General features: G+C 39.7%; 1 protein-coding gene across 1 annotated transcript in view; it reads left to right on the top strand.

Annotated features, from left to right (window-relative positions):
* Positions 1-24,811, top strand: part of tex11 (testis expressed 11) — a 127,623-nt gene that overhangs the window by 80,114 nt on the left and 22,698 nt on the right. The window contains exons 18-21 of the mRNA XM_073057561.1: positions 122-207; positions 13,464-13,582; positions 21,591-21,661; positions 22,580-22,696. Coding sequence (XP_072913662.1) covers positions 122-207; positions 13,464-13,582; positions 21,591-21,661; positions 22,580-22,696 — 393 coding nt within the window. The remainder of the gene's footprint in view (positions 1-121; positions 208-13,463; positions 13,583-21,590; positions 21,662-22,579; positions 22,697-24,811) is intronic.

Here is a 24,811-nt window from a genome sequence, read left to right as displayed (position 1 = left end):
TTTAAAAAAAAGTTGAGAATGAAAGTTCTTAATTAATTGATTTCCTGTTAAAACAATCTAAATACATTTTGTGATGACTTAATATTTTAATATGTGATTAATGACACTTGTATGTGTTTAGAATGAGCAGGATGATGCTGCCAGAAAAGCTTTTGAGTATCTATGTGAATATTCCCAAGACAGTACTCAGTTATTCACAGCTCTCAGGTACAGCACTAGCATTGATGTGATGTAGTAAATCAGGTTTCTTATTGGTTAATCAGAAGAATCAAATTACCTTTACAACTATATCTGAGTGGTGACATTGCCCCCCTCCATCCTGAATCCCCCCCGATTCAGTACTTCAACTCAATTTTAAATTTAAAAATTTTCTCCTGTTCTTTCTTTACCTTTGGTACATAGAGTAGAAAGGTTTCAATGTCTTCTCTGTTGGAAATTTTCACCAAGAAAATTCTTTCTGACTGGTTGTCCATGTATTGCTCTCTGTTACACTGGAGTACTCACAGAATATGACATCATTTGAAATTCACATGAAGCCATCTGCAGCTGACAGAAGCCACAAGGTGTCTGTATATAATTGTTAAAAACAACATGACTTTGCATCTTGAGCATTTCTTCCCCTCTCATGCCAACATAAGGAAGATTATGATAAACATCCATCTACTTTAAGTTTCTCTGTTATGGTTTACTATTAAACTTGGGTCATGTTTGTTTATTCAAATAGAAGCAAAAATTTTGAAAGCTACTGTAGAAAAAAGTAGGGAGGTTCATCTACCCTGGCTGATGTTCACACACACTTCAGCATCAAGAGAAAGCAATCATTTGGTACTGAACTATCCCTGAGACTAACTGCAGTGTCCTGGAGGTCATTGTGCATGACTACTGTTTTTATCTAATCAAAATTAAGAGGATGGCTCTTCACTTGTTGGTGCTTTCCATATTAGGCATCAGTCTGTGGAGAAACGATGTGGGCTTGGAAATTCAGTTATATATATTGCCTTTCTCTTCAACGATATTTGTCTGAAAATTACTCATCATTGAATGCTTTCATTTGCAAATTACCCTTGGATCATTGATGAAATTTCACTATGGACATTTAGAGAGGAGTGTTATTTCCTGTACTATGACCTTTCGCCTCTGTTGTTTGTAATATCTGCTTTTAGTCACTCCTGAAAATAACGTGCTTTCCAAGTGATACTTACTAAAAGTGGTGCTGTTTAAAGAGGAATTCCTTTTGGAGATCCCTGACTTTGATCCTGGCCCCAAAATCTGAGTCCCACATCCCCTCCCCCAAGTCTTAGTCTTTGATAACTAGTCATCACCAACTCACAAACTCTGATCTTCAGAAATCTTCCAACCATCAATCTGAGGTTTTGAGCCTTAAACTATGGATACCTCTGACATCCTGATAAACAGAGGGAGAACCCTCCCCCAAGACCTCTGCATTGACTTTCAAGTGTGCACTTCTCCTAGTAATCCTGCAGGGTGCTCTCGTGCATATGAATTCTAGGCATTGTGTATTAAAGTCTATGAATGAAAGAACAGAAATAGGAGCTGAAGTAAGCCATGTGTTCCTCAAGCCTGCTCCACTTCTAGCTAATTTAAAGTTGCCCTGAGGTCCTCTTTCCTTCATGTTCCCTGAAACTAAAGACCAAGATACTTGTCTGTTGTGACATTGATCAAAGTCACCATGGTGACATTGAAGCTGGTGATATAGAAGTCTTTATTCAGCACAGTTAACAGGCATCATTCTGGAGACATTCTTGGTAGAGGCTTACAAACCCAAAGGTGCATCACATTTTTATACCCTTAGGATTGATGGCAGCAACATGTAATTCAATGAAATTTCCAGTAATTATGATGACATTGTTTACTTCAATTTGATGCTTTGGGTTGACAAATGGTTTCTTTGAGATACATAGTGGAAGTGCATTGTACTTCATAAGTCACCTCTGAAGTTCCAAATGCCTTTGGGAGAACCTAATTAACACAAATATTCTAAAATATTTTCGCTGACAGAGAGCCAGGCACCCAGAAATAATGTTGTCAGGGCTGTCTCTAAGTACATAAAATTGATACAATGAGTACACAAAAACTATTGATTGTCTATCCCTGTAACCATACTTAATAAACTAAGTGACAAAATCCAACTGGTCTGCCAGCTTGCACTCAAGACACAACAGTGGTTTGTTGAAAGCCAATTAACACAATGCCATTGTTTTAATGTTTTGCTCTTGCATTTGCAATCTCTTAGTCTGTGGGACAACCTGTGCTTTTAATTTCAATTTACTGCTTGCAATTTATACAAAAAACTGAAGGCTTGTTGCAAGCTTCCTGAACAAACTTACATTTATAGTAAACTGAAGCCTGGTTCTTGTTTGAATTAAAATCTGCTATTTTCACATAGCTCTTGAATACCCCTTAAAATTGTCTATAATGGTCTTGAATAAATTCAATAGTTCATCCTCCGCAGCTCTCTGCCATAGACAATTCTTTAGATTGATGATCATTTAAATATGAAATCCCTGTTCTTAAATGGCTGACCCCTTATTTCAAGTTGTAAGAATATATTTGAGATTTTAGACAATGTTTATGTGCTGTAATTTTGAAGTAATTTAATTTTTTTTAACAATTTATTTTAAGCAGAAGTTTAATTCACCTCGTGCCATCTATTTCAGACACAGAGGATAAAAACGTAAGGTAACTTACCTGCATCTTTATTCTGAATATTGCTCTGATCCAATGATACTGTTTTTCTTCAAGTGCCTTTCAAGGTTGTTACTGGTGGGGTGAATGCAGTTTTGAATACTTCCCAGGATATTATTTTGAATTTCTTGCCCCTGAGACCTGATTACAGTATCTTGGAGATCATTTTGCAGAACTTTATTTGGAGTAATCCAAAGTTAAAACTACGATTACTTCTCTTCTCATTCATGCTTTCCATCTCATGGCACTGTGCAGCAGATTTTTGCAATGCTTGCTGTGAACAATGTGATCATTGATAAAAGATGTAGAAATTTTCCCATGCTAGTTCACATTAATTTTAGGCATTAATAGGAATTCGAATCAAGATTTTTAGATTTTTGTTGTTGATCTGACCACTGAAATTCTTGATAGTAATAACTAGAGCAAACTAACCAAAGTAAAATAGCTGTTCCTTGAAAATCTTTTGATTATTCAGCCCTACTTCTATCCCAACCCTAGGCTCCAGCATTATGGTGAAGTTTCTTATATGCTTTCCTTCTTACCAGTGTAAGAAGGTGAGTGGGTAAGAATTAAAATTTGACCATATCTTAAAGGGTGTCCTTAATATGTTTCATGGTTATTGGGGAAGACCCTGGTTTCCATTGGTCCTTCTGGCTTCTCCACTGTAGTTGATTAGCAAAATCACTCATCTGCATTTGTGTATATCCATCAGATGATTAAATGTTTTCTCTGTACCAGTTCTGTGACTAAAGAGATATTTCCATGTACATTTTAATATTAATGTGGATTTCCAAATCAGTATAGTGTATGACTTGAAGGGGAGCTTGCAGGTGAGGGTAGTTTTCCCATGTGCTTGCTGACCTTGTCCTCCTTAATAGAAGAGTTTACAGATTTGAGTTGCTGTGACAGTAAATCAAATCAAGTAATTGCAATGTATTGTGTTGATGATACACACTAGCAGCCAATGCTGGTAGTGGAGGGATTGAATGTTAATTCCAAAGACATGGATTGATTTATCCTGGCAGCACACACAAAATGCTGGAGAAACTCAGCAGGCCAGGCAGTATCTATGGAAAAAAGTGCAGTCAATGTTTTGTTGACTGTACTTTTTTCCATAGATGCTGCTTGGCCTGCTAAGTTCCTCCAGCATTTTATGTGCGTTGCTCAGATTTCCAGCATCTGCAGATTTTATCTTGTTTGTGATTTGTCCTGGATGGCGTCAACTACCTTAATCTAGCTAAGTGGAGAATATTCCTTCACATTCTTGATTTGTGCCTTTTAGATGGTGGGAGATTTTGATGTGCCTTTGGTGTGTATTTAAGAACTTTATCATTGAGTTTCCGCTCATGGGTGATGTTGAACACACTGTCACCTTTATTGAATGTAATACTGGTCAGGCCTTACTGCATGTTGGTATAGATTGTTTAATTTGCTGAGTTGCAAGTAGAGTTAAACATTATGTGATCATCAGCAAATACCTGTAGTTGTTACTTTATAGTGGAAGAAAGATCATTCATGAAGCAGCTCAGGATGGTTGCACAAAGATCATCACCTCAAGGAGCTGCTGGAGGGATGACTAAATCTGGGATTATTGATTTTATATTTCCACAATTAGTTTCCTTTCTGCAAAAGATATGGCTTCAACCATCAGAGTGATGCTGAATGATTTCAGTTTTCCCAAGCCCCCTTTATACCACATTCAGTCAAATGTTACCATGATTTCAATTGCAGGCACCTTCATGTTATCTCTGGAATTTGACTTCTTCATCCATCTTTGTTTGAAGTTTGTGTTGAGGTATGGAGCAGGGTGGTCCTGGTGGAATGCAACTGTAAACAACTGTGCAACCTCCTCTGCTGGCTGTTGATATACATTGTGTACCTAGAAATTGTGATGGGAGAGTCTGGTATATAATCATAACATGCCTTCTTAAAAATCCTTACACATTATGTAATGGTGTTGCTTGACTAATCTGCAGGATTGCTCTTCGAACTTAGATACAAGTCCCCAGATGTTTGTGAAGAGCAAATTTGCCATGGCCATATTTGGTGCCTATTGATCAGGTGGTCCATCCTACAGCCCAGTAGGTGGATATTTAAGAGCCAACTTCATTGGGCTCCACTATATAAAAATGGCAAATTTCTTCCCCTGAAGGATATGGGAGAACCAGATGGTCTTTTGTGACAATACAGTAGTTTTTGTGGTGGTCTTTATTAAGAATCATATTTTCCAACTTGTAGATCATTAATTGAACTTAAATTTCACAGATGGTATTTTATAAGAAACAGGGCTGTTTTGCCAAGTACATTTGCTTGAGATTACTGACTTACTTCACCAGGGAACTTTGAGATATTGTTGTACAGTGATAATTTTTATAAAGGTGAATAATTGAGGCTTTTGATCTTAATGATACTTAATGATACTACCTTATGATACTAAGGTAGGTGGTGTGGATAATGAAGTAGGTTTTCAAAGTTTGCAGAGAGATTTAGGCCAGTTAAAAGAGTGGGCTGAACGATGGCAGATGGAGTTTAATGCTGATAAGTGTGAGGTGCTACATTTTGGTAGGAATAATCCAGATAGGACATACATGGTAAATGGTAGGGCATTGAAGAATGCAGTAGAACAGAGTGATCTAGGAATAATGGTGCATAGTTCGCTGAAGGTGGAATCTCATGTGGATAGGGTGGTGAAGAAAGCTTTTGAACATGAAGGTGGTGATGTTAGCCTTTATAAATCAGAGCATTGAGTATAGGAGTTGGGATGTAATGTTAAAATTGTACACGGCATTGGTAAGGCCGAATTTGGAGTTATTGTGTACAGTTCTGGTCACCGGATTATAGGAAAGATGTCAACAAAATAGAGAGTGTACAGAGAAGATTTACTAGAATGTTACCTGGGTTTCAGAACCTAAGTTACAGGGAAAGGTTGAACAAGTTAGGTCTTTATTCTTTGGAGCATAGAGGGTTGAGGGGGGACTTGATAGAGGTATTTAAAATAATGAGGAGGATAGATAGAGTTGACGTGGATAGGCTTTTTCTGTTGAGAGTAGGGGAGATTCAAACAAGAGGACATGAGTTGAGAGTTAGGGTGCAAAAGTTTAAGGGTAACATGAGGGGGGAACTTCTTTACTCAGAGAGTGGTAGCTTTGTGGAACGAGCTTCCAGTAGAAGTGGTTAGAGGCAGGTTTGGTATTGTCATTTAAAGTAAAATTGGATAGGTATATGGACAGGAAAGGAATGGAGGGTTATGGGCTGAGTGCGGGTCAGTGGGACTAGGTGAGAGTAAGCGTTCAGCACGGACTAGAAGGGCCGAGATGGCCTGTAATTGTTATATGGTTAATATCACGCAGTGGTGGTGAGAAAGGCTCCACGATTCTTTGAAGGGAGATCTAGAAATGTAACAAAGTATTTCAGCATCTCAAATGATTAGAAGACAGACTCTTGGAGATAGGAATGTAGTGAAGGGAGATCTTAGGACTGGAGCATTAGTAATAGAGTGAACTGGGAGTGATTTTTTCAGTGTTTGAAGCAGTGCTTACAACCCTATTAATCTGGGAGCTTGGAGGAAGACTGAAAGCAGGTTAAGGACTACATGAATACGTAATTATTCAATTTTGTATAAGAATTTAATGATAAAGACGTCACTACTGAGTTACAGTATGTGATTTTTCTACTCCATAAAACTGAACTTTATTGATGGAGACAAGAATGTGCTAAAATTACACAATAAAAATATAAGAATTAGGAGCAGAGTAGGACATTTTGCCCTTTGAGTTTCCTTTGACATTTATCACAGTTCTGAATATCTAATTAGTCTTTCTTACACTATACCTATTAATCATGATTCTCTTTAAATCCAGAAATTTATCTATCTCTGTTTTGAGTGAAATCAATGACTGAGGCGCTGTAAATTGAGAAGTCTAAAGGTTCACCTCTCTTGAAGTGAAGAATGTTCTCCTGATCTCAGTCCTTACTGGCTTACTCTTTATACTGAGACTGTGATTCCTGTTCTTGACTCTTCAGCCAGGGAAGCATCCTTCTTGTAGAGTAATTTTGGAAGCTTCAATGAAATTTCTCATTTTTCTAAATGCTATAGAATCCAGACCTGGTCATATTTTGGAGCTAAAGCATATATAGGTAGATTCTAACTCTTTAATCCTCCATTTATGGTACCTAACCATAAATATTTATTTTGGCAGATATGAACGACTGGACACCCTGTTAACATATTTAAACCTAGGTGGGTACAGTTATTTTGTGTTCAGAGGTTATTACATATACATTGTAATTTTTCAGCCATTTAAATTAAATTATTAAATGTAATATTAGTAGATGAACACAACACCTTATAACAAAAACACTGATGTGCTTTTTAATCAGGGCATTTGGCTGTTCAGTACTTAATATTGAACAGTATACATTAACAAATTTAAATTTTCCATTACAGTAAGCATCTTTCACTATAACTTTATAGACTGTACATTTTACATGATGTTTTGAACTCCTTCGCCAGTGAGAGTAAGAATAGCCTGATGTGGCTGCTGAATGCATGACTGAGGAAATGGTGCAGAGGACAGGGTTTCAGAGTTCAGGATCATTGGGCACTCTTCAGGGGAAGGTACAAAAAGTGTGGGTTACACCTGAACATGAGGGGTCTAATATCCTTACGGGAAGGTTTGCTAGAGTTTTTGGGGAGGGTTTAAGCTGATTTTGGAGGAAGACGGAAACTGGAGTGATAGGGCTGAGGATGTGGCAGTTGGTATGCAAGTATATGCAATGTGTAATGAGTTTGTGAGGAACGACGAGCAGTTGATAGGGCAAAATTGCAGTCATTTGGAGGGGTTGAAGTGTAACATGGGGGCAGAATTGAAAAGGATGATGAATACAGGACTGAAGATGTTATATTTGAACATATGTAGTATACAGAATAAGGTAAGTCATCTAGCACAGTTAGAGATTGGCAGGATTGACATTGTGGCAGACAGAAGATCACAGTTGAAAGCTTAACATCCAAGGATACACATTGTATCAAAAGGATAGGCAGGTAGACAGAGGGGGTGGGGTTGGTAAAAGCCTGTCGGTAAAAAATGAAATCAAATCCTTAGAAAGAGGTGACATCGGATCAGAAGATCTAGAATCCTTGTGGGTTGAGTCTAAAAACTGCAAGGTTAAAAGGCCCTGATGGGAGTTATATATTGGCCTCCAAACAGTAGCCAGGATGTAGGATACAAATTTCAACAGGAGATAGAAAAGTCATTTAAAAAGGCACTTATAATCATGGGGGATTTCAATATGTAGTTTGATTGAGAAAATCAGGTTGGTGTTGGATCCTAAGCGAGGGAATTTGTAGAATGCCAGCAAGTTTCCTTTTTAGAGCAGCTTGTCACTGAGCCCACTAGGGAATAGGCAATTCTAGATTGGATGTTGTGTAATGAACAAAATTTGATTAGACAACATAAGGTATAGAAACCCTTAGGATGCAGTGAACATAATATGACAGAATTTATCCTGCAGTTTGAGAGAGAGAGGCTAAAGTCAATATATCATTATTACAGTGGAGTGAGGGGAATTACAGAAGTATGAAAGAGGAGCTGGCAGGGGTGATGGCAGAACATCAGTAGCTGGAGTTTCTGGGAGCAGGATAGATCCATCCTAAAGGTGAAGAAATATTTTAAAGGGTTTATGATGCAACTATGAGGGAAGTCAAAGATAGCATAAAAGCAAAAGGGAGACATATAACAAAAATTAGTGGGCAGGTAGAGGATTGGGAAGCTTTTCAAAAACAATATAAGGCAGCTAAAAAGCTGGCAATAATATGAAAGAGGATATATAACCTTATAACAATTACAGCACAGAAACGGGCCATCTCGGCCCTTCTAGTCTGTGCTGAACGCTTACTCTCACCTAATCCCACTGACCCGCACTCAGCCCATGACCCTCCATTCCTTTCCTGTCCATAAAAGATACCAAAAGTGTTTTTTTCCCCGGATATATAAAGAGTAAACGAGATGAGAGGGGATATCTGATACTCGGAAAATGACGCTGGAGAGGTAGTAATGGGGGACAAAGAAAGGACAGACGAACTTAATAAGTATTTTGTGTCAGTATTCACTGTGGAAGACTTTAGCAGTATGCCTGAAATTCAAGAGTGCCTTAAGGGTAAATCTTGCCTGACAAATCTGTTGGAATTCTTTGAATATCAGGATAGATAAAGGAAAGTCAGTGGACTTTGCTTGCTTGGATTTTCAAAAGGCCTTTAACAAGGTGCCACACATGAGGCTGCTTAACAAGATAAGAACCCATGGTATGACAGGAAAGATATTAGCATGGCTAGCAGATTGGCTTACTGGCAGGAGGCAAAGAATGGAAATAAAGGGGGCCTTTTCTGGTTGGCTACCAGTGACTAGTGTGCTAGAGGGATTAGTGTTGGGACCACTTCTTTTCATGTTATCTGTCAATGATTTGGATAACAAAATTGATGGCTTTGTGAATAAGTTTGCAGATGATACAAAGATAGGTGGAGAGGCAGGTAGTGTTGAAGAAACAGGGAGTCTGCAGAAGGACGGACAGATTGAGAGAATGGACAAAGAAATGGCATATAGAGTAGAGAAGTGTATGGTCATGTACTTTGGTAGAAGGACTAACTGCATAGACAATATTTTCTAAATTTTTCTATTCTATTTTCTATTTTCTAAATACAGACAAAAAACATTTATGAAATGTGAAAGATTTTCTTTGCTGTACTGTATTCCATTACATCCCTCAATTGGTAAATAAAATCAAAAGTATGTGACTTTCAATTTTCATTCTAAATATTCATAGTGTGCATGTTACAAGAAAAACATTAAAAGTGCATGCAGTTTTCAGGCTGTGTAAAAATTTCATTCTCAGAGCAAAGTTGGTCACCACAGCTGTAAAAAAAATATTTAAAAAAAAATAAAATAAAAAAAAATTAAAAAATTAGCGGGAACATTGGCAAACCACAATAGGAGTATTGTGAAGAGGCTTGGGCTGCATATCTGAGAAAAGATGTGCTGCCGTTGGAGAAGGTCTAGAGGAGTTTGATGAGAATGATTCTGGGAATAAAAGGGTTAATGTATGAGGCATGTTTGATGGCTCTGGGCCTGTACTTGCTGGGGTTTAGAAGAATGAGGGAGGATCTCATTGAAACCTATCAGACCTAGATACCGTGGATATGGAGAGGCTGTTCCTGTAGTGGTGAAGTCCAGGATCAGAAAGCACAGCCTCAGAATAGAGGGACATCCATTTAGAACAGAGATGAGGAGGAAATTTATTAGGCAGAGTCTATGGAATTCCTTGCCACAGATGGCTATAGAGATCAAATCATTGGGTATATTTAAAAAGGAGGTTGGTAGGTTCCTAATTAGTTAGAGCCTCAAAGGTTATGGGGAGAAGGCTGAAGAATGGGTTTGAGAGGGACAATAAATCAGCCACGATGGACTGGCAGAACAGGTTCGATGGGCTGATTGGTGGAATTCTGCTCCTTTGTCTTATGGTCGTATGGTCACAAAACCCACATAGGAAATGTGGAGTCTGCATGAATTGTCAGGAGCAACTAATTCCACACTCCTTTATACTGACTGTCTCAGTACTAATAATTACAGTACTTCACAATTGGTAAAATGGAAAATGGAGGAAATATTAAAAAAAGACACACAAAGTCAGGTTACTGATAGAGCCTGCTCTTCTCAAGAAAGATCTGTTTGATCAAGGCATCTATACCATGCCTTGATCAAAACAACTTTCAGAGGACCTTAGAAGAAGAATTTTAGGGATGCATGAAGCTGGAAAAGGCTACAAAAGCCCTTCCAAAGAACTAAGTTCATCAGTCCACAGTAAGAGAAACTGTCTACAAATGGAGGATACTCAGCAGTGTTGCTACTCTCCCTAGAAGTGGGCATCCTGCAAAGATCACACCAAGAGCAGAACGTATAATGCTGAAGGAGGTGAAAAAGAACCCAAAGGTAACAGCAAAAGACATGCAGAATTCTCTAGAACTTGCTAAAGTCTTTGTTCGTGTGTCCACTATAAGAAAAATACTGAACAGGAATGGTGTTCACGGAAGGACACCATGCAGGAAACCACAGATCTCCAAAATCCACTGCTGCATGTCTCAAGTTTGCAGATCACCACCTGGGTGTTCTACAACACTTCTAGGAAAATGTTCTGTGGACAGATGAAACAAATTTGAACTTCTTGTCAGAAATGCACATTGCTATGTTTGGAGGGAAAAAGACACTTTGCATGAACACCAAAACCTCATTCCAACTGTGAAGCATAGTGGAAGGAGCATCATGGTTTGGGGCTGCTTTAGAGCCTCAGAGCCTGGACAGCTTGTAATTTTTGAGGGAACAATGAATTCAAAATTGTATCAAGACATTTTACAGGAGACTATGAGGATAGAAGTCTGTCACCTGAAGCTTAATAGGAGTTAGATAAAGCAAATTCCTCCAAGCCAATATGCAGGACTGGAAACATTTGGTTGAAGTTATTGTTGTACGAGGAGAACACACCAGTTACTGAAAGCAAAGGTTCACATACTCTTTCCAACTAATACATGTAAAGTTTGATCATTTTTCTCAATAAATAAATAAATAAGCAAGTATAATGTTTTTTGTGTTATTTATTTAATGGGTTCTCTTTATGTAGTTTTAGGACATGTGAAGATCTGATCACATATTAGGTCATATTTATGCAGAAATAGAGAAAATTCTACAGGGTTTGCAAACTTCCTAGCACGACTGTATATGTCACTATATGCTACCTTGAGTTTCATTTTATTGCAGGCATTCATAGTTGAACAAAGAAATACAATGGAAATAATGAAAAACTATACACAATGAAAGACTGACAAACAATCAATGTGCAAAAGAAGGCAAACTGCAAATAGAAAAAAATGCTTAAAATATGAATTGTAGAGTGCTGGAAAGTGAGACCATAGGTAGTGGAAATAGTTTAGAGTTGAGGTGAATGAAATTATCCACACTGGTTCAAGAACCTGATGGTTGAAGGGTGATAACTGTTCCTGAACCTGGTGGTGTAGGTGGTGATGCACCATCAATAACTCACGCCGAGACTTAGGAAGTGAGATATCGGCTTTTATTGACTGAAGAACAACACTACATCCTGGGGAAAATGAGGGAGAGCAGCAGGCCACAGTCGCCTTTATACAGGGGTCTGTGGGAGGAGCCACAGGGGTAGTCAGCAGGGTCTTGGGAGGAGCCACAGGAGCAGTCAGACAGGTATATCTAGTTCACCACAGGTGGTATAGCTCCTGTACCTCCCTTTCATTGGTGGCAGTGAGAAGGGAGCATGGCTTGGATGATGGGAGTCCTTGATGATGATGCTTCCTTGTGGCTCTGCTGTTTGTAGATGTGCTCAACAAATGATGGTTTCCTGTGATGTTTCACATCGCACGTCTTGATATCCTAATTTTGATATCCAAGGTTACCTGAAAATTGCTGGACAATTGTTGAGCACTTAGGTGCTCACTCAACAAGGCACAACTTCCTGGACACTGAGAACAGTTCAGACAGCCATTGGAAATGGCCACTGTGAAATAGATCAGCTGATAGAACTGTTTTTGAAATTCAAAAACACTTGGAACCCATTAGGGAAATAATAATTAAAACTTGAAATTGCTCTTTACTATTTAACTTCCTTGGCAGTCCCTTGGGATTAAGAGTGACTTCAGTAGAAGGACAAGCTTTTCACTGTTCCTTTGTACATGTGACAATAATAAACCAATTCCAATTCCATTAATCGAGCACCAGAAAACAACATTATCCTTACAAAATCATGAAACAACAAGCAAACTGATGTCTGCCTCCTCTCCCATTCCAATCACTTCTGCCGAAGGGTCTCGTCCCAAAACATTGACTGTACTTTTTTTTCCATAGATGCTGCCTGGCCTGCTGAGTTTCTCCAGCATTTTGGGTGTGTTGCTTGGATTTACAGCATCTGTAGATTTTCTCTTGTTTCCAGTTCCAGTGTGATTTTTGAGCTGGCTAAAAGGCTAATGTGGGACTCTCCCACAATTAGAACAAGTTGTAGCTGATAGTCAGTTACTTGAGTTGCTTGTGCAAGGCTATGTGTAGTCCCAAAGTATGACCTTGGTGTTCTCAGTATCATCCTGAGTGCTATTTCTCTACTTCGACAGTGTGGGCCAGAAATCCCAGGAGTCACTGAGAATATTACATTCCTTTTTGAAGGCTTTGAGCATAACTTTGAAACTTTCCCCTGGTTCACCTGATAATTTATTCCCATGATGGAGTTTGAAAAATGATGTATTTTTCAGAAGTTGGGTGCCAGACAGGTAAACAACAAATCCTGGCCTTGCATAGCTGACTGGGTGCAACTAAGACCTCAGTGCTGGGAATCATTGATCTGGGAGAGGAGGCTGACATCAGTTCGCTTGTTGTTTCATGATTTTGTAAAGATAATGTTGATGCTGTGTTCATGGTAGTCACTGGGCAGTGATTGATGTTGCCTTGTAGACCTTGAGTTTTGTGGCAAATGTGATGTCTTAATCTTCAAGAACCCTTTTTCACAATCATTCAGAGTCACTGTTGGAACATGAAGGTGGTGATGTATTTAATCATGCTTTGGCTATCTTCGCCCATTGGTGTTTCCAGAGACATGGGAAATCATCTGTGTTTTTCAGTCTCACATAAAAACGTACACTGCAAAGCTCAATTTGAAACATTGAAAATAACTTAAATAATGCTCTACTCTAGCTTTTTGACACTTGATTTTATTTTTATTGTAGCTCATAAGAAACTGATAAGTCAATTAGCGGAAGGGAAGCTGAGTGTTGAGCTGAAAAGTAGTGAAGCCAATTGGTTTCGAAAAATAGGTGAGAATGTATTGTTTAATATTAAATGTGCAGCTTCAAATATTGGTGAAATACCACTGTCCAAGGCAGCAGCCTTTGATACTTTAACTGACTTTTTCTTTTCCAGTGCATTTCCTGGATTTTAGGCACAGCATTGAATTGTTACAAAGTCCATTCACTTAATGTTACACTTAGTGGTAAATAATCTCAGTTCATATTAACTACCAAAGTTCAAAGTAAATTTATTATCAAAGTACAGAAATGTCACCATATAAACTCTGAGATTCATTTTCTTATGGAAATACTCAAATCCTATAACCACAATAGAGTCAATGAAAGACTGCACCAACAGGGTTAACAATCAGTGAGCAAAAGACAACAAACTGTGCAAATACAAAAATAAAGAAATAATAATAATGATACTACTAATAAATGAATAAGCAATAAATATCGAGAACATGAGATGAAGAATCCTTGAAAGTGAATCCATACATTTTAGGGACAGTTCAGTCATGGACAGGTTAAGTTGACACTGAAGTTATCCCCTCTGGTTCAAGAGCCTGATGGCTGAGGGGTAATTACTCTTCTTGAATCTGGTGGTGTAAGTTCTGAGGCTCCTGTACCTTCTTGATGACAGCAGCAAGAAGAGAGTGTGACCTGAGTGGTGGGGGTCCCTGATAATGCAGCTGTCTTGCAACGTGTTGATGTGATCATTAGTGGGGAGGGCTTCATCCATGATGGATTGGGCCATATCCACTACATTTTGTAGGATTTTCCGTTCAAGGGCATTGGTGTTTCCATATCAGGTTGGGATGCAGCTGGTCAATATACTGTCCATCACACATCTAGAGAAGTTTGTCAGAGTTTTGGATGTCATGCCGAGTCTTCACAAGCTTCTAAGGAAGTTGAGATGCTGCCATGCTTTCTTTGTAATTGCACTTGCATGCTGGGTTCAGGACATATCCTCTGAAATTACAACACCAAGGAATTCAAAGTTGCTGACCCTCTCCACCTCTGATTCCCCCGATGAGGACTGGCTCAAAGACCTCATGTTTCCTCCTCTTGAATTCAATAATCAGCTCCTTGGTCTTGCTGACATTCAGTTAGAGATTGGTGTGGTGGCACCACTCAGCCAGATTTTCAGCCTTCCTCCTTTATTCTGATTCGTCACTACTTTTGATTTGGCTTATGGTAGTGGTTCCATCAATAAACTTAAATATGGCATTGGAGCTGTGCTTAGCCATACAGTCATTAACATAAAGTGAGTGAAGCAGGGGGCTAAGCACTCAGCCTTGTGCTGCACCGGTGCTGATGGAGATTGTGGAGAAGATGTTGCCAATCCGAACTGACTGGGGTCTGCAAGTGAGGAAATCGAGGATACATTGCAGAAGGAAGTATTGAGGCCAAGGTCTTGAAGTTTATAGATTAGTTTTGAGGGGATGACATTATTGAATGCTGAGCTACAGTAGATAAAGTGCATCCTGATGTATGTATTTTTACAGTCCAGTTGTTCAGGGTTGAGTGAAGAGCCAATGAAATGACATCTGCTGTGGACCTGTTGCTCTGGTAGGCAAATTGGAGCGGATCCAGTCACTTCTGAGGCAAGGATTGATATGTTTCATCACCAACTTTTCAAAACACTTCATTGCTGTGCATGTAGGTGCTACTGGACGATAGTCATTGAGGCAGGTTATCATGTCCTTCTTAGGCACTGATATAATTGAAGCCTGCTTGAAGCAGGTGGATACCTCAGACTTGCCTAAGTGAGAGGTTATAGATCTGAGTGACCACTCAGGCCAGTTGATCAGCACAGGTCTTTAGTACTTAGCCAGATACCCCATCTGGGTTAGGTGCTTTCCTTGGTGTTTGTGATGGTTCCTCTATGTTTTGACTGTCAAAGCAAACATAGAAGGCATTGACCTCATCAGGAAACAAAGCCCTGTTGACACCCATGTTGTTTGATTTAATTTTGTAAGAGATGATTGCATTCAAGCCCTGCCACAGCTGTTGAGCATCCTTTATGGTTTTAAGTTTAGTTTGGAATAGCTATTTTGGTTGTGAGATGGCTTTCTGGAGATCTTACCTGGATCTCTTGTAACTTGAATGCCTGTTTTGGCTCTCAGTAGGTTGTGGATCTCATGGTTCATCCAGGGCTTCTGGTTGGCAAAAACTAAATAATCCTGTGGGAGCACACTCATCTACGACTGCTTTTAGAAAGTTATGACAGCCATGATGTATTCATTCAGATCTGTCGATGAGTTTTTGAACATGGCCCTGTCCACTGACTTGAACCAATCCCATAACCGCTTCATTGCCTCCCTTGACCACCTCTTTGTTGTCCTAATCTCTGGAGCCTGGCTCTTTAGCCTCTGCCTGTATGCAGGTAGAAGTACAGCCAAGTGATCAGACATATACCAAACATTGGTGGATGCACAGGAAACAAAATTCTCTTCTTATTGCTAAAATTCTACATGCAAATACCACTGCTTGTACTTACATGTTCAGGTCTATTGATGTTAATGGAAGTGAATGGATTGGATGTGAATTTATCTGTTGAACTTTGGTGACCAAAGCTTAATTTCTTCCCATTAGTATTTAGCATATGCCACTTTTAAATACAAATTTCCTCCCATATCCTATGAAACTTCTGTGGAATATGTGCATCTTGTGTGTCTACATTCAAGAATAATACGGACTATTTTTTATGTTGTATCAGCCACTGCTGTTGTACAGCACAGAAATGGGCCTTTCAGTCTAACTTATCTACACTGACTGTGATGCCTGTCTACACTAATCCCATTTGTCTATGTAAGATTCACTAGTTCAAGGTACATTTATTATCAAAATATGTACACTATGTACAGCCTTGAGATTCTTCTCCTTACAAGCAGCCACAAAGCAAAGAAACCCAATAGAACCCATTTTTAAAAAGACCATCAAACACCCAATATGGGGAAAAAAAGAATAAATTGTTCAAACAATAAAAAGTAAGTAAATAACATTCAGAACTAAAGTTTATGAAAGTGAGTTGACAGCCATGAAGCTAGTCATCACTACATCTGGTCAAGGAGCCTGTTAGTTGCAGGCTGTAGCCTTAGTTCAGCACAGAGATGAATAAACTTTGCCAAGCAGCAAGCTGAACACCATGTATCATTTGCTTCTGGCCAAGACTCCCTGATCTTGTCAATCTGGCCCAGCATTGAAATCAGCCAAAAACTGGCTCATTCTTCATTCTTGGACCTGGACCTTGCTGCTTCATTGGACCCTGCCACCTTGATTCAGCCCATACCCAACCTTTCCAATCTGGCTAGTGCTTATATTGGTCAGATGTCAGCTTACTCCTTGCTTTTGGGCCCAGGCCCTGTTGGCTCGAATCTGCCTTGCCTTAGCTTGCCTCGTCTCACCTCAGATCTGAGTATCCCTTTGGTCCTTTCCAATTGGAAATCTTTTCCATGTTCCTTTTAAATGTTGTGATTGTATTTGCCTCTACCCTCTCCTCTGGCAGTTTGTTCCATATAACCATCACCCTCTGTGTGGAAAAACTTGCATGTTGTTTGCCAATAAAAATAAAACCAGAAGGGAAGATTTTATTTTTATGGAGGCACAAGAAACTGTAAGTGCTGGAATCAGGAAGAATACCAAAATACATGAGAGACTCAGTGGACCAGGCTGCACCTGTGGAGAGAAATCGTTGCCATCGTGGCTATCCCTCGAAGTCGAGGATGATGGTCTTCATTCCATTGATCTATTTATGGGCTCTCAAGTGGCTTATGAATCCAGTCTTGGCTTTGAAAGTTCTTCCACATTCAGGATAGGTAGTTCCAGATGGCAGATTGGGCTTTGGTTGTTGCTGCCTCTCTTTTCATTTTCTTCTCTTCTAGTTCTGCACATCTGTTGGCTTCAAAAGTTGCTGTTCCTTCTCGGATGATGGCTTGCCAGAGTTTCCTGTCCTTGGCATTGGTTTCCCAATTGTTAATGTCAATGTTACATTTCTTCATGTTGGCTTTTAAGACGTCTTTGAATCTCTTCTGTTATCCGCCTCTTTTAGTTTGCCTTCTTTAAGCTGGGAGTAGAAGACTTGTTTCGGCAGACGTTTGTCTTTCATCCGAACAACATGACCGCTCCACTTTAGTTGGTTCTTGATGACGTAGGCTTCATTGCTTGTGTTTTTGCTTCATTTAGTACACTGACGTTGGTTCTTCTATCTTCCCAGCTGATATTTAAGGTGTTTTGAAGACAGCATTGATGGAACCTTTCAAGTGCCTTCAGATGTTGTCGGTATGTTGTCCAGGTTTCTGATGCATACAGGAGCGTTGGGATCACCACTGCTTTGTACACTAACATATTTTGGTGTCTGTTCGGATGTCATGAAAGACTCTTGTTCAGAGACGTCCAAAAGCTGTTACCAGCGCATTTAAGATGATGTTGGATCTCGTCATTAAGGTCGACGTTGGAGGAGAGGTGACTTCCAAGATGTGGAAAGTGGTCCACATTTTCCAGGGTTGTTTCACCAAGTTGAATTGATGGTTCTATCCAATTTGTCTTGGTGAGGCTTGGTAGATGGTCTGAGTCTTCTTGGAATTGATGGTAAGTCCAAGTTTCATGTATGCACAGTTGAAGGCAGTCAGAATCTTTTGTAGGTGGTTTTCTGAGAGAGCTGCAACACTGTTGTCATCTGCATATTGGAACTCGATGAGGGAACTCGTGGATGTCTTGTTTTTGGACTTGAGACGGGCAAGATTGAAAAGTCTGCCATCTGTTCAGTAGACAATTTCGATTCCTGGGGGTAGGTGGTCCTTGATGATGTGGATGATTGTTTCAGTGAAGATGGTGAACAAAGTTGGGGCAATCAGTTTTACTCCTGATCTGACTTGAAAAGGCTCATAGTTACTATTGTTGACCATGACTGTGGCAATCGTGGAGGAGTCTCAGGATTTGAATGTACTTTTCAGGGCATCTGTAGGTGGATAGGACATCCCATAGGAGTTCCCTTGATACCAAGTCAAAGCTTTGCTGAGGTTGATGAATGCCATGTACAAGGGTTGAAGTTCACGAGATTTTCATTGTAGTTGTCGCATTGCGAAGATCGTGTCGAATGCTCCACATGATGGTCTAAAACCGGCTTGTGTCTCCGGAAGGATCTTCTTGGCTAAAGGCTTGAGCCTGTTGTTCATGATGTGGGTGAGGATCTTTCCTGCTGTTGCTAACAGGGAGATTCCACGATAGTTTCTGCATTCGGATCGATCGCCTTTTCTTTAGTAGATGGTAACGATTGCTGAGTCTAAAGTCTGCTGGTACGTCTTCATTTATTCAGATCTTGATAAGAAGTTGATGCAGTTGGTAATGAAGCGGGTTACCTCCAATTTTGTAGACCTCAGCTGGTATTCCATCAAGTCCAGCGGCCTTGTTGTTTTACAAGATTTTCATAGCTTCCTTGACTTCAAGTGTTGATATTTTGCTTAGGGAGTCATCAACGGGCTGTTTTGGAATGTTGTTAATCACATCCCTGTCAAATGAGATGGTTTGATTTAGAAGATCTTCAAAGTGCTCCCTCCATCTAGAATTGATGTCAGCATTGCTCTTCAAGATGGTTGAACCATCTTTGCTTTTGAGAGGGGCTTGATCATGAGTGGATGGACCAAAAATAGCTTTAGTTGCATTGAAAAAGCCTCGAGTGTCGTTGGTATCTGCTAGTTGTTGGATTTCCTAAGCTTTCTTCCTCCACCATTGTTTTTCAAGTTTCGGGTGCCCTTCTGGACTGCAGCCTTGCATTCCTGATAGCGTTTCCTTTTGGTAGCTGATTGTTGGTCATTTTGTAAGGTGATGAAAGCTTTTCTCTCTTCGTCGATGAGTTGTTGGAGTAGTTTGTCATTATTATCGAAACAATCCTGATGTTTTTTCGTCTTGAACCCAGTTGTTTCTTTGCAGGAGGTGATGATAGCGTTCTTCAATTGATTCCAGTGTTCTTCTACAGGTGGTGAGATTTGTTGAGGCAGTTGTTCTTGAAGATTTTGTTGGAACTTCTGTACATGGTTGATGTCTTGAAGGATGTCAACATTGAATTTCTTAATTGTGTTCTGTTTTTGGTGTTTCCTTTTGGGCCAAATCTTCATTCTCATGGTGGACAAGATGAGTTGATGGTCTGTCCAGCACTTGTCGGCACCATTAACAGCTCTTGTCATCAGTACATCTTGTTGGTCCCGAGATCATACGATGATGTAGTCGATGAGGTGCCAGTGTTTGGAGCGTGGGTGCTGCCAGGAGACTTTGTGCCTGTTTTTCTGGCGAAATAGGGTGTTTGTAATCACCAGGTTGTGTTCAGCACATTTGTTGAGGAGGAGTGTTCCATTGGCGTTGACCTTGCCAACTCCTTCCTTGCTTATTATTTCAGTCCAAAGCCTATGATCTTTCCTGACTCTGGCATTGAAGTCTCCCAAGAGCATGATCTTGTCATTGTTGGGAACAGAGGAAAGGACGTCGTCAGGTTGGGCATAGAAGTTCATCTTTACTTCATCTTCAGCGTCCAGATTTGGTGCATAGGCGCTGATGATGGTAGCATGTTGGTTCTTGACGAGCTGGATTCGCAGAGTCATGAGACGTTTGTTGATTCCCAGTGGTTGTTCTGTCAGCTTATGAAGTAGGCTGTTTCGGATGGCAAAACCTACCCCATGGATCCTTGGTTGTTCAGGATCAAGTCCTTTCCAGAAAGAGGTGTATTGACTTTGCTCTTCCTTTAGTTGCCGTTCTCCAGCTTTGCAGGTCTCACTCAGAGCAACAATGTCAAAGTTGAATTTTTGGAGTTTCCGGGCAACAAAGGCAGTCCTCCTGTCTGGTCAGTCTGAATTTGGGTTATCCATCAGAGTTTGTATATTCCATGTTTCAAATTTCATAGTTCCACTTCTCGATGTTTTTCAGCTGCATGATGGTGATCCCTCTGGCCACAGCTTTCCAGACAGGATGGGGTGAAGCAGACTATATTTAGGGCACCTTTTTTTAGCCCCTTCCCAGTTCAGGGTGAGCAGAGTGGATCCTAAATAGAGCTGCTCAGACATGAATGCTGCTACCAAACAACTTTACTGCTTCTATCCAAAGTTGAGCGACTGAATCAAGTATTCAGCACTTTCATGCCAGCTCTTGACTAGGAGCTTCCTGCCATCCCATTGCCTGCTCCCGTCGCTCTCCCCAGATCGTCGAAAGACTTGAAGGTGTGGCCCACAGAGCAAAGATGCCTGTGTGTGTATTTGTTTAACGTGTATGTGTGTGTATTTGTTTAATGTGTACTTGTACTTGTATTTGTGTAATGTGTAACTCCCAAGAAGCACATGATACTTCACAGATCAACCAACTGATTCCAATGGCATGGAAACCACGACGATTGGAGCTGATGGATTTGTTGCAACCTTCATCCACCCTCACAGCCATTGAGTTCGAAGTAACTTTGTCCGCCTGTTCCACCATTGAGGTCTTAGTTGGATTGTTCTTTGTCAGGGACTTTACCTTGACTTTACCTCCATGGGTGATCCTACCAAGAGCATAGGTCTAGGCGGCATCGCTCTCGGGATCTCAGGACCACACAAGCTTCTCCACCACGACAAGGTGACAATCCACGGAGAAGAGGAGAGAAATAGGTAATCGTTGTTTTGGATAAAACCCTCCATCTGGTCTGGAGATTGTAATTTTATATTTTCTATTGTGTTTTTATGGTATCCATGAAGTTAGTGCATCTGGCAACATGCATCAGAATAACATACTCTTTAGGATTATCGTAAAACAATTTATGTTTGTGAGAATATGGTAAGATAACACACATACAACAGCTTTTGTTTAACTTCAGCCCTTTTACCCGTAGAACTATGAGCAGTTTAGTGAGTATGTAATAGGAAGAGCTTGACCTGGAAGAGTTTCTCATATAAAAAATATATGAACTTTAATCTATGACATGATAGCAGTTTTTTAAAAGTTACAGTAACAAACCAAAACTGACTTAAAAAACATTGTAGATAATATCAATGTGATTTATGTTTATAAGCATGGAATTCGGCTCTACAGTGTGAAGACTGCCCAGCTAAAATGAGAGAATTCTTCACTCTTTCTTTCCAGGTGTGTACTGTGTCTTGAGCATTTTATGGCATTCCTTTCAGCAGGGTGCATTTTCTAATTACTCTATAAATAATTTACTAAGCTTTTAAAAATAAGGAATTAGTGTTTGCAAAGTGGATTTACATATATATATATATATATATATATATATATATATATATATATATATATATAAAACTTTAAAAATCCTAATTTAATAGGATGTGGATGTCACTGGTAATGTTAGCATTTTTATCCATCCCTGATCACTTCTGTGGTGGAAAAAGTTTTAAAAGAAAAAGATGAAGTTAACAAATTTTCTTTATTAGCAAATTGGGTGTCAGTTCATCCAACACACATCCATTGTCTTTGTTTCAATGTTGTCTCCATGACTTAATTGCAGTACTTGTGTATATGTTATTAGAAATACCAGAAGCATAGCATAACTAGTTCAGTTAGTTGGTCTTTAAGGAGTAATATAGTATAGAACCATTTGATTGCGAGTCTGTAGTTAAGATAGATATTCCAAATGTATAATTTGAAATGCTCTTAATTTTCATAATGACATATAGAGCATGGTAATTTTCTGGGTATGCAGACCTCGAGCTGCCTTTACTCTGTCGGCATCTGCTCCCAATAATGTAGGTACAATCTGTCACCTTTTTGCTGCAGAAATTGTTGCACAGGTCAGGTCCAGTGTTGCACAGGAATCAAGTTTTTGTGCCAAAGAACCTGGGTGAGCATTTGAACTCAAAATCTACTGAGTGAAGATGAAAGCTGAGCTTAGTTGATTAAGATCTGATTACAAGATCTGATCTCATGTCAGTTGAAGATTTGTTTCTGTCCTTTTTGACTCCAATACCAGAACTATATTTTTAATATAGATTTAGATAATTTTATTATAGATATATAATAAAATTAAAGTGTATTTGCGGTTAGTTTTCACAGATGCTATCAATTGATAAGACCATTTTGGTTGCACAAAAGACTTGTTTACTAATGGCGGCAGCGGCTAGTTTGGAGATTGGTCGAAAAGCAACAATTACTTCGGAGCAGGTGATGCAGCTTATGTTTGTCAATATCAACTCAGTTTCATGAGATATAAGAGTAAAAACAGGTATTTTGGCCCACCAAATCTACTAAGCTATTTAATCGCAGCTGATAGTTTTTTTCAATCACATTCTCACTCCTCCTCCCTGTGACCCTTACACCTTATATATGTAATGCCCTGGTTAGGATTTCTACTGCATGCTGTAGGTATTTCATTTTAGCAGTTCTTTGCAAAAGCAGTGTGTCCTGCTGGTAGAATATTTTGGTTTCAATTAAGATAAGAAACCCTTCTATTCAACTTAGGAATGTTGTGTCAGCCAAACAGGAGGGTGGGATTTGGAGAAAGTTCTAGAGAGCACGGGTCTGAGAGAGATTTGTGACGGAAAGTAGTCTGGTTTGAGATCTTTTTGGCAGCGGCTGCAGAGTGGGACAGAAGGGAAGATACCTTTTGGGAAGGAGAGTCCACGTTGCAAGAAGTGCTTTGTGCAGACAAATAGCTGCAAGGAGGAGGGCTGATACTCCTGAGAGTGAGAGCCAGTTTGTTCGAGGTTGACTTCAAGGGAAGTTTGGACTGTGTCTGATGCTTTCACACAGACAGTGGGTTTGGTACTGAGAGTAACAGTTATACCCAGCTTTTGGAAGAGATGAGCTCCAACGGTCATGTGTGTATTTAGACTGGTTTAACTGTAATGGCCTTTTTTCTTTTCTTTCTCTTACTAACTGTTTGATAAAGCTGAAATTAAATATATGCTTTCTTTATAATTTTATGTGGTGTTATGATCTGTTACCTCTTGCTGACCGATAATTGTGTATGTACACAGCATTCACTCAAATCAAGGTTTCTTTAATTGGAACATCATGACGTTACTGTTTGGTTGAACCCCAAATTATCTTGACCCTAGATGTTCATTGTTTACGAAAGGTGGCCTTCTCACTGCTGAGTCATAAGGCTGTTAACAGAGTTAGCTTTTGGGCCAAGTTAGGCCCACTGAGGGGATAACATTTGTGAGGACCATTGTCTTGGGATTTCTAGCATGCTCTGTGACTGCTTTTTTGGAATTGATTAAGCGGTTTGTTTGTTTAAGCCTGTGTTTAAACTAATGTTGGGGAATGTGATTAAAGTATTTTATTATGGGCATTGCAGGGATTAAGGTTTGGTGCAATTCAAAGAGGTTATCCACAAATGATGCTTGTGTTCTGAGCAGTGTAGATATCCGAAGTCCCGATGAACTGTTACTCCAGAGTGCTGAATTCTGTAGAAGTGTTGGGAAAAGTTATGACGATTAAATGGCATTTTGACCAATCAGCTGGTAAGGATGTCATGTTAGACCATACTAGCAGTGATGAGACTAAAGTAGTGCTGACTGATACATTAGGAGATCCTGAAGAGGTGGGAACATGGGCAGGTCTATATTTTTAGAGAGGTGGGGTGAAGGTACCTAAGGGTAAAGACTTTAAAGACCAGTTGTTCTAGTTTCTGTGAAGTAAGGGAAAAGAGTTGCCTAATGTGAAAGGTCTAGTAGATCTTTCAGAGGCTGGCTTAAATTCTAAGCTGGTTTTGGCTATTACAGCACTGGTTAATAAATTCCAAAGTGTACCTGTGGAGAGCCATGTTTATCGTAGGCTGGGAGTATTCTCTGGAGTCAAGCCCACACTCAGTGGGAAGGAAGAATATGAAGCTAGTTCTGAGCAGACATCTCAGTTACTGGATCAATGGCAGTGCTGAGATAATATGACAAAACAGAGACTGGTAGAGAGTTTAAAGGGTCTGGCAGCTGATACAGTGATGTTCCTATAGACAGAAAACCCATTAGCCACATCAGCTAATTACTCACAAGCTCTGGAAGATGCTTTTGGCACAGCTGAAAGTTCAGCCAAACTTAGGATGAATTTTAGGTACACATTCTTGGAGGAAGGAGAGAAGCTACCTGCCCATTTTTCCAGTTTGGAGAAACTGCTGCTTTGACTGTGTCACAAAGGAGGCATTCAACTGTCTGAGAGAAATTGTGAAGAGCGTGCTGTCAGTTGACATGATTATTCTACGTATTCAAATGACCAGCAAGATGCACCTGCCTCCATCTTTTTCTGAGTTACTCAGAGAAGTTAGAGTGGAGGAAAACA

The sequence above is a fragment of the Hemitrygon akajei genome, chromosome 10 (assembly GCF_048418815.1).
Source record: "Hemitrygon akajei chromosome 10, sHemAka1.3, whole genome shotgun sequence".
Lineage (NCBI taxonomy): Eukaryota > Metazoa > Chordata > Chondrichthyes > Myliobatiformes > Dasyatidae > Hemitrygon > Hemitrygon akajei.
The sequence above is the reverse complement of the archived record's forward strand: the minus strand, read 5'-3'. Positions and strand labels throughout refer to the sequence as shown.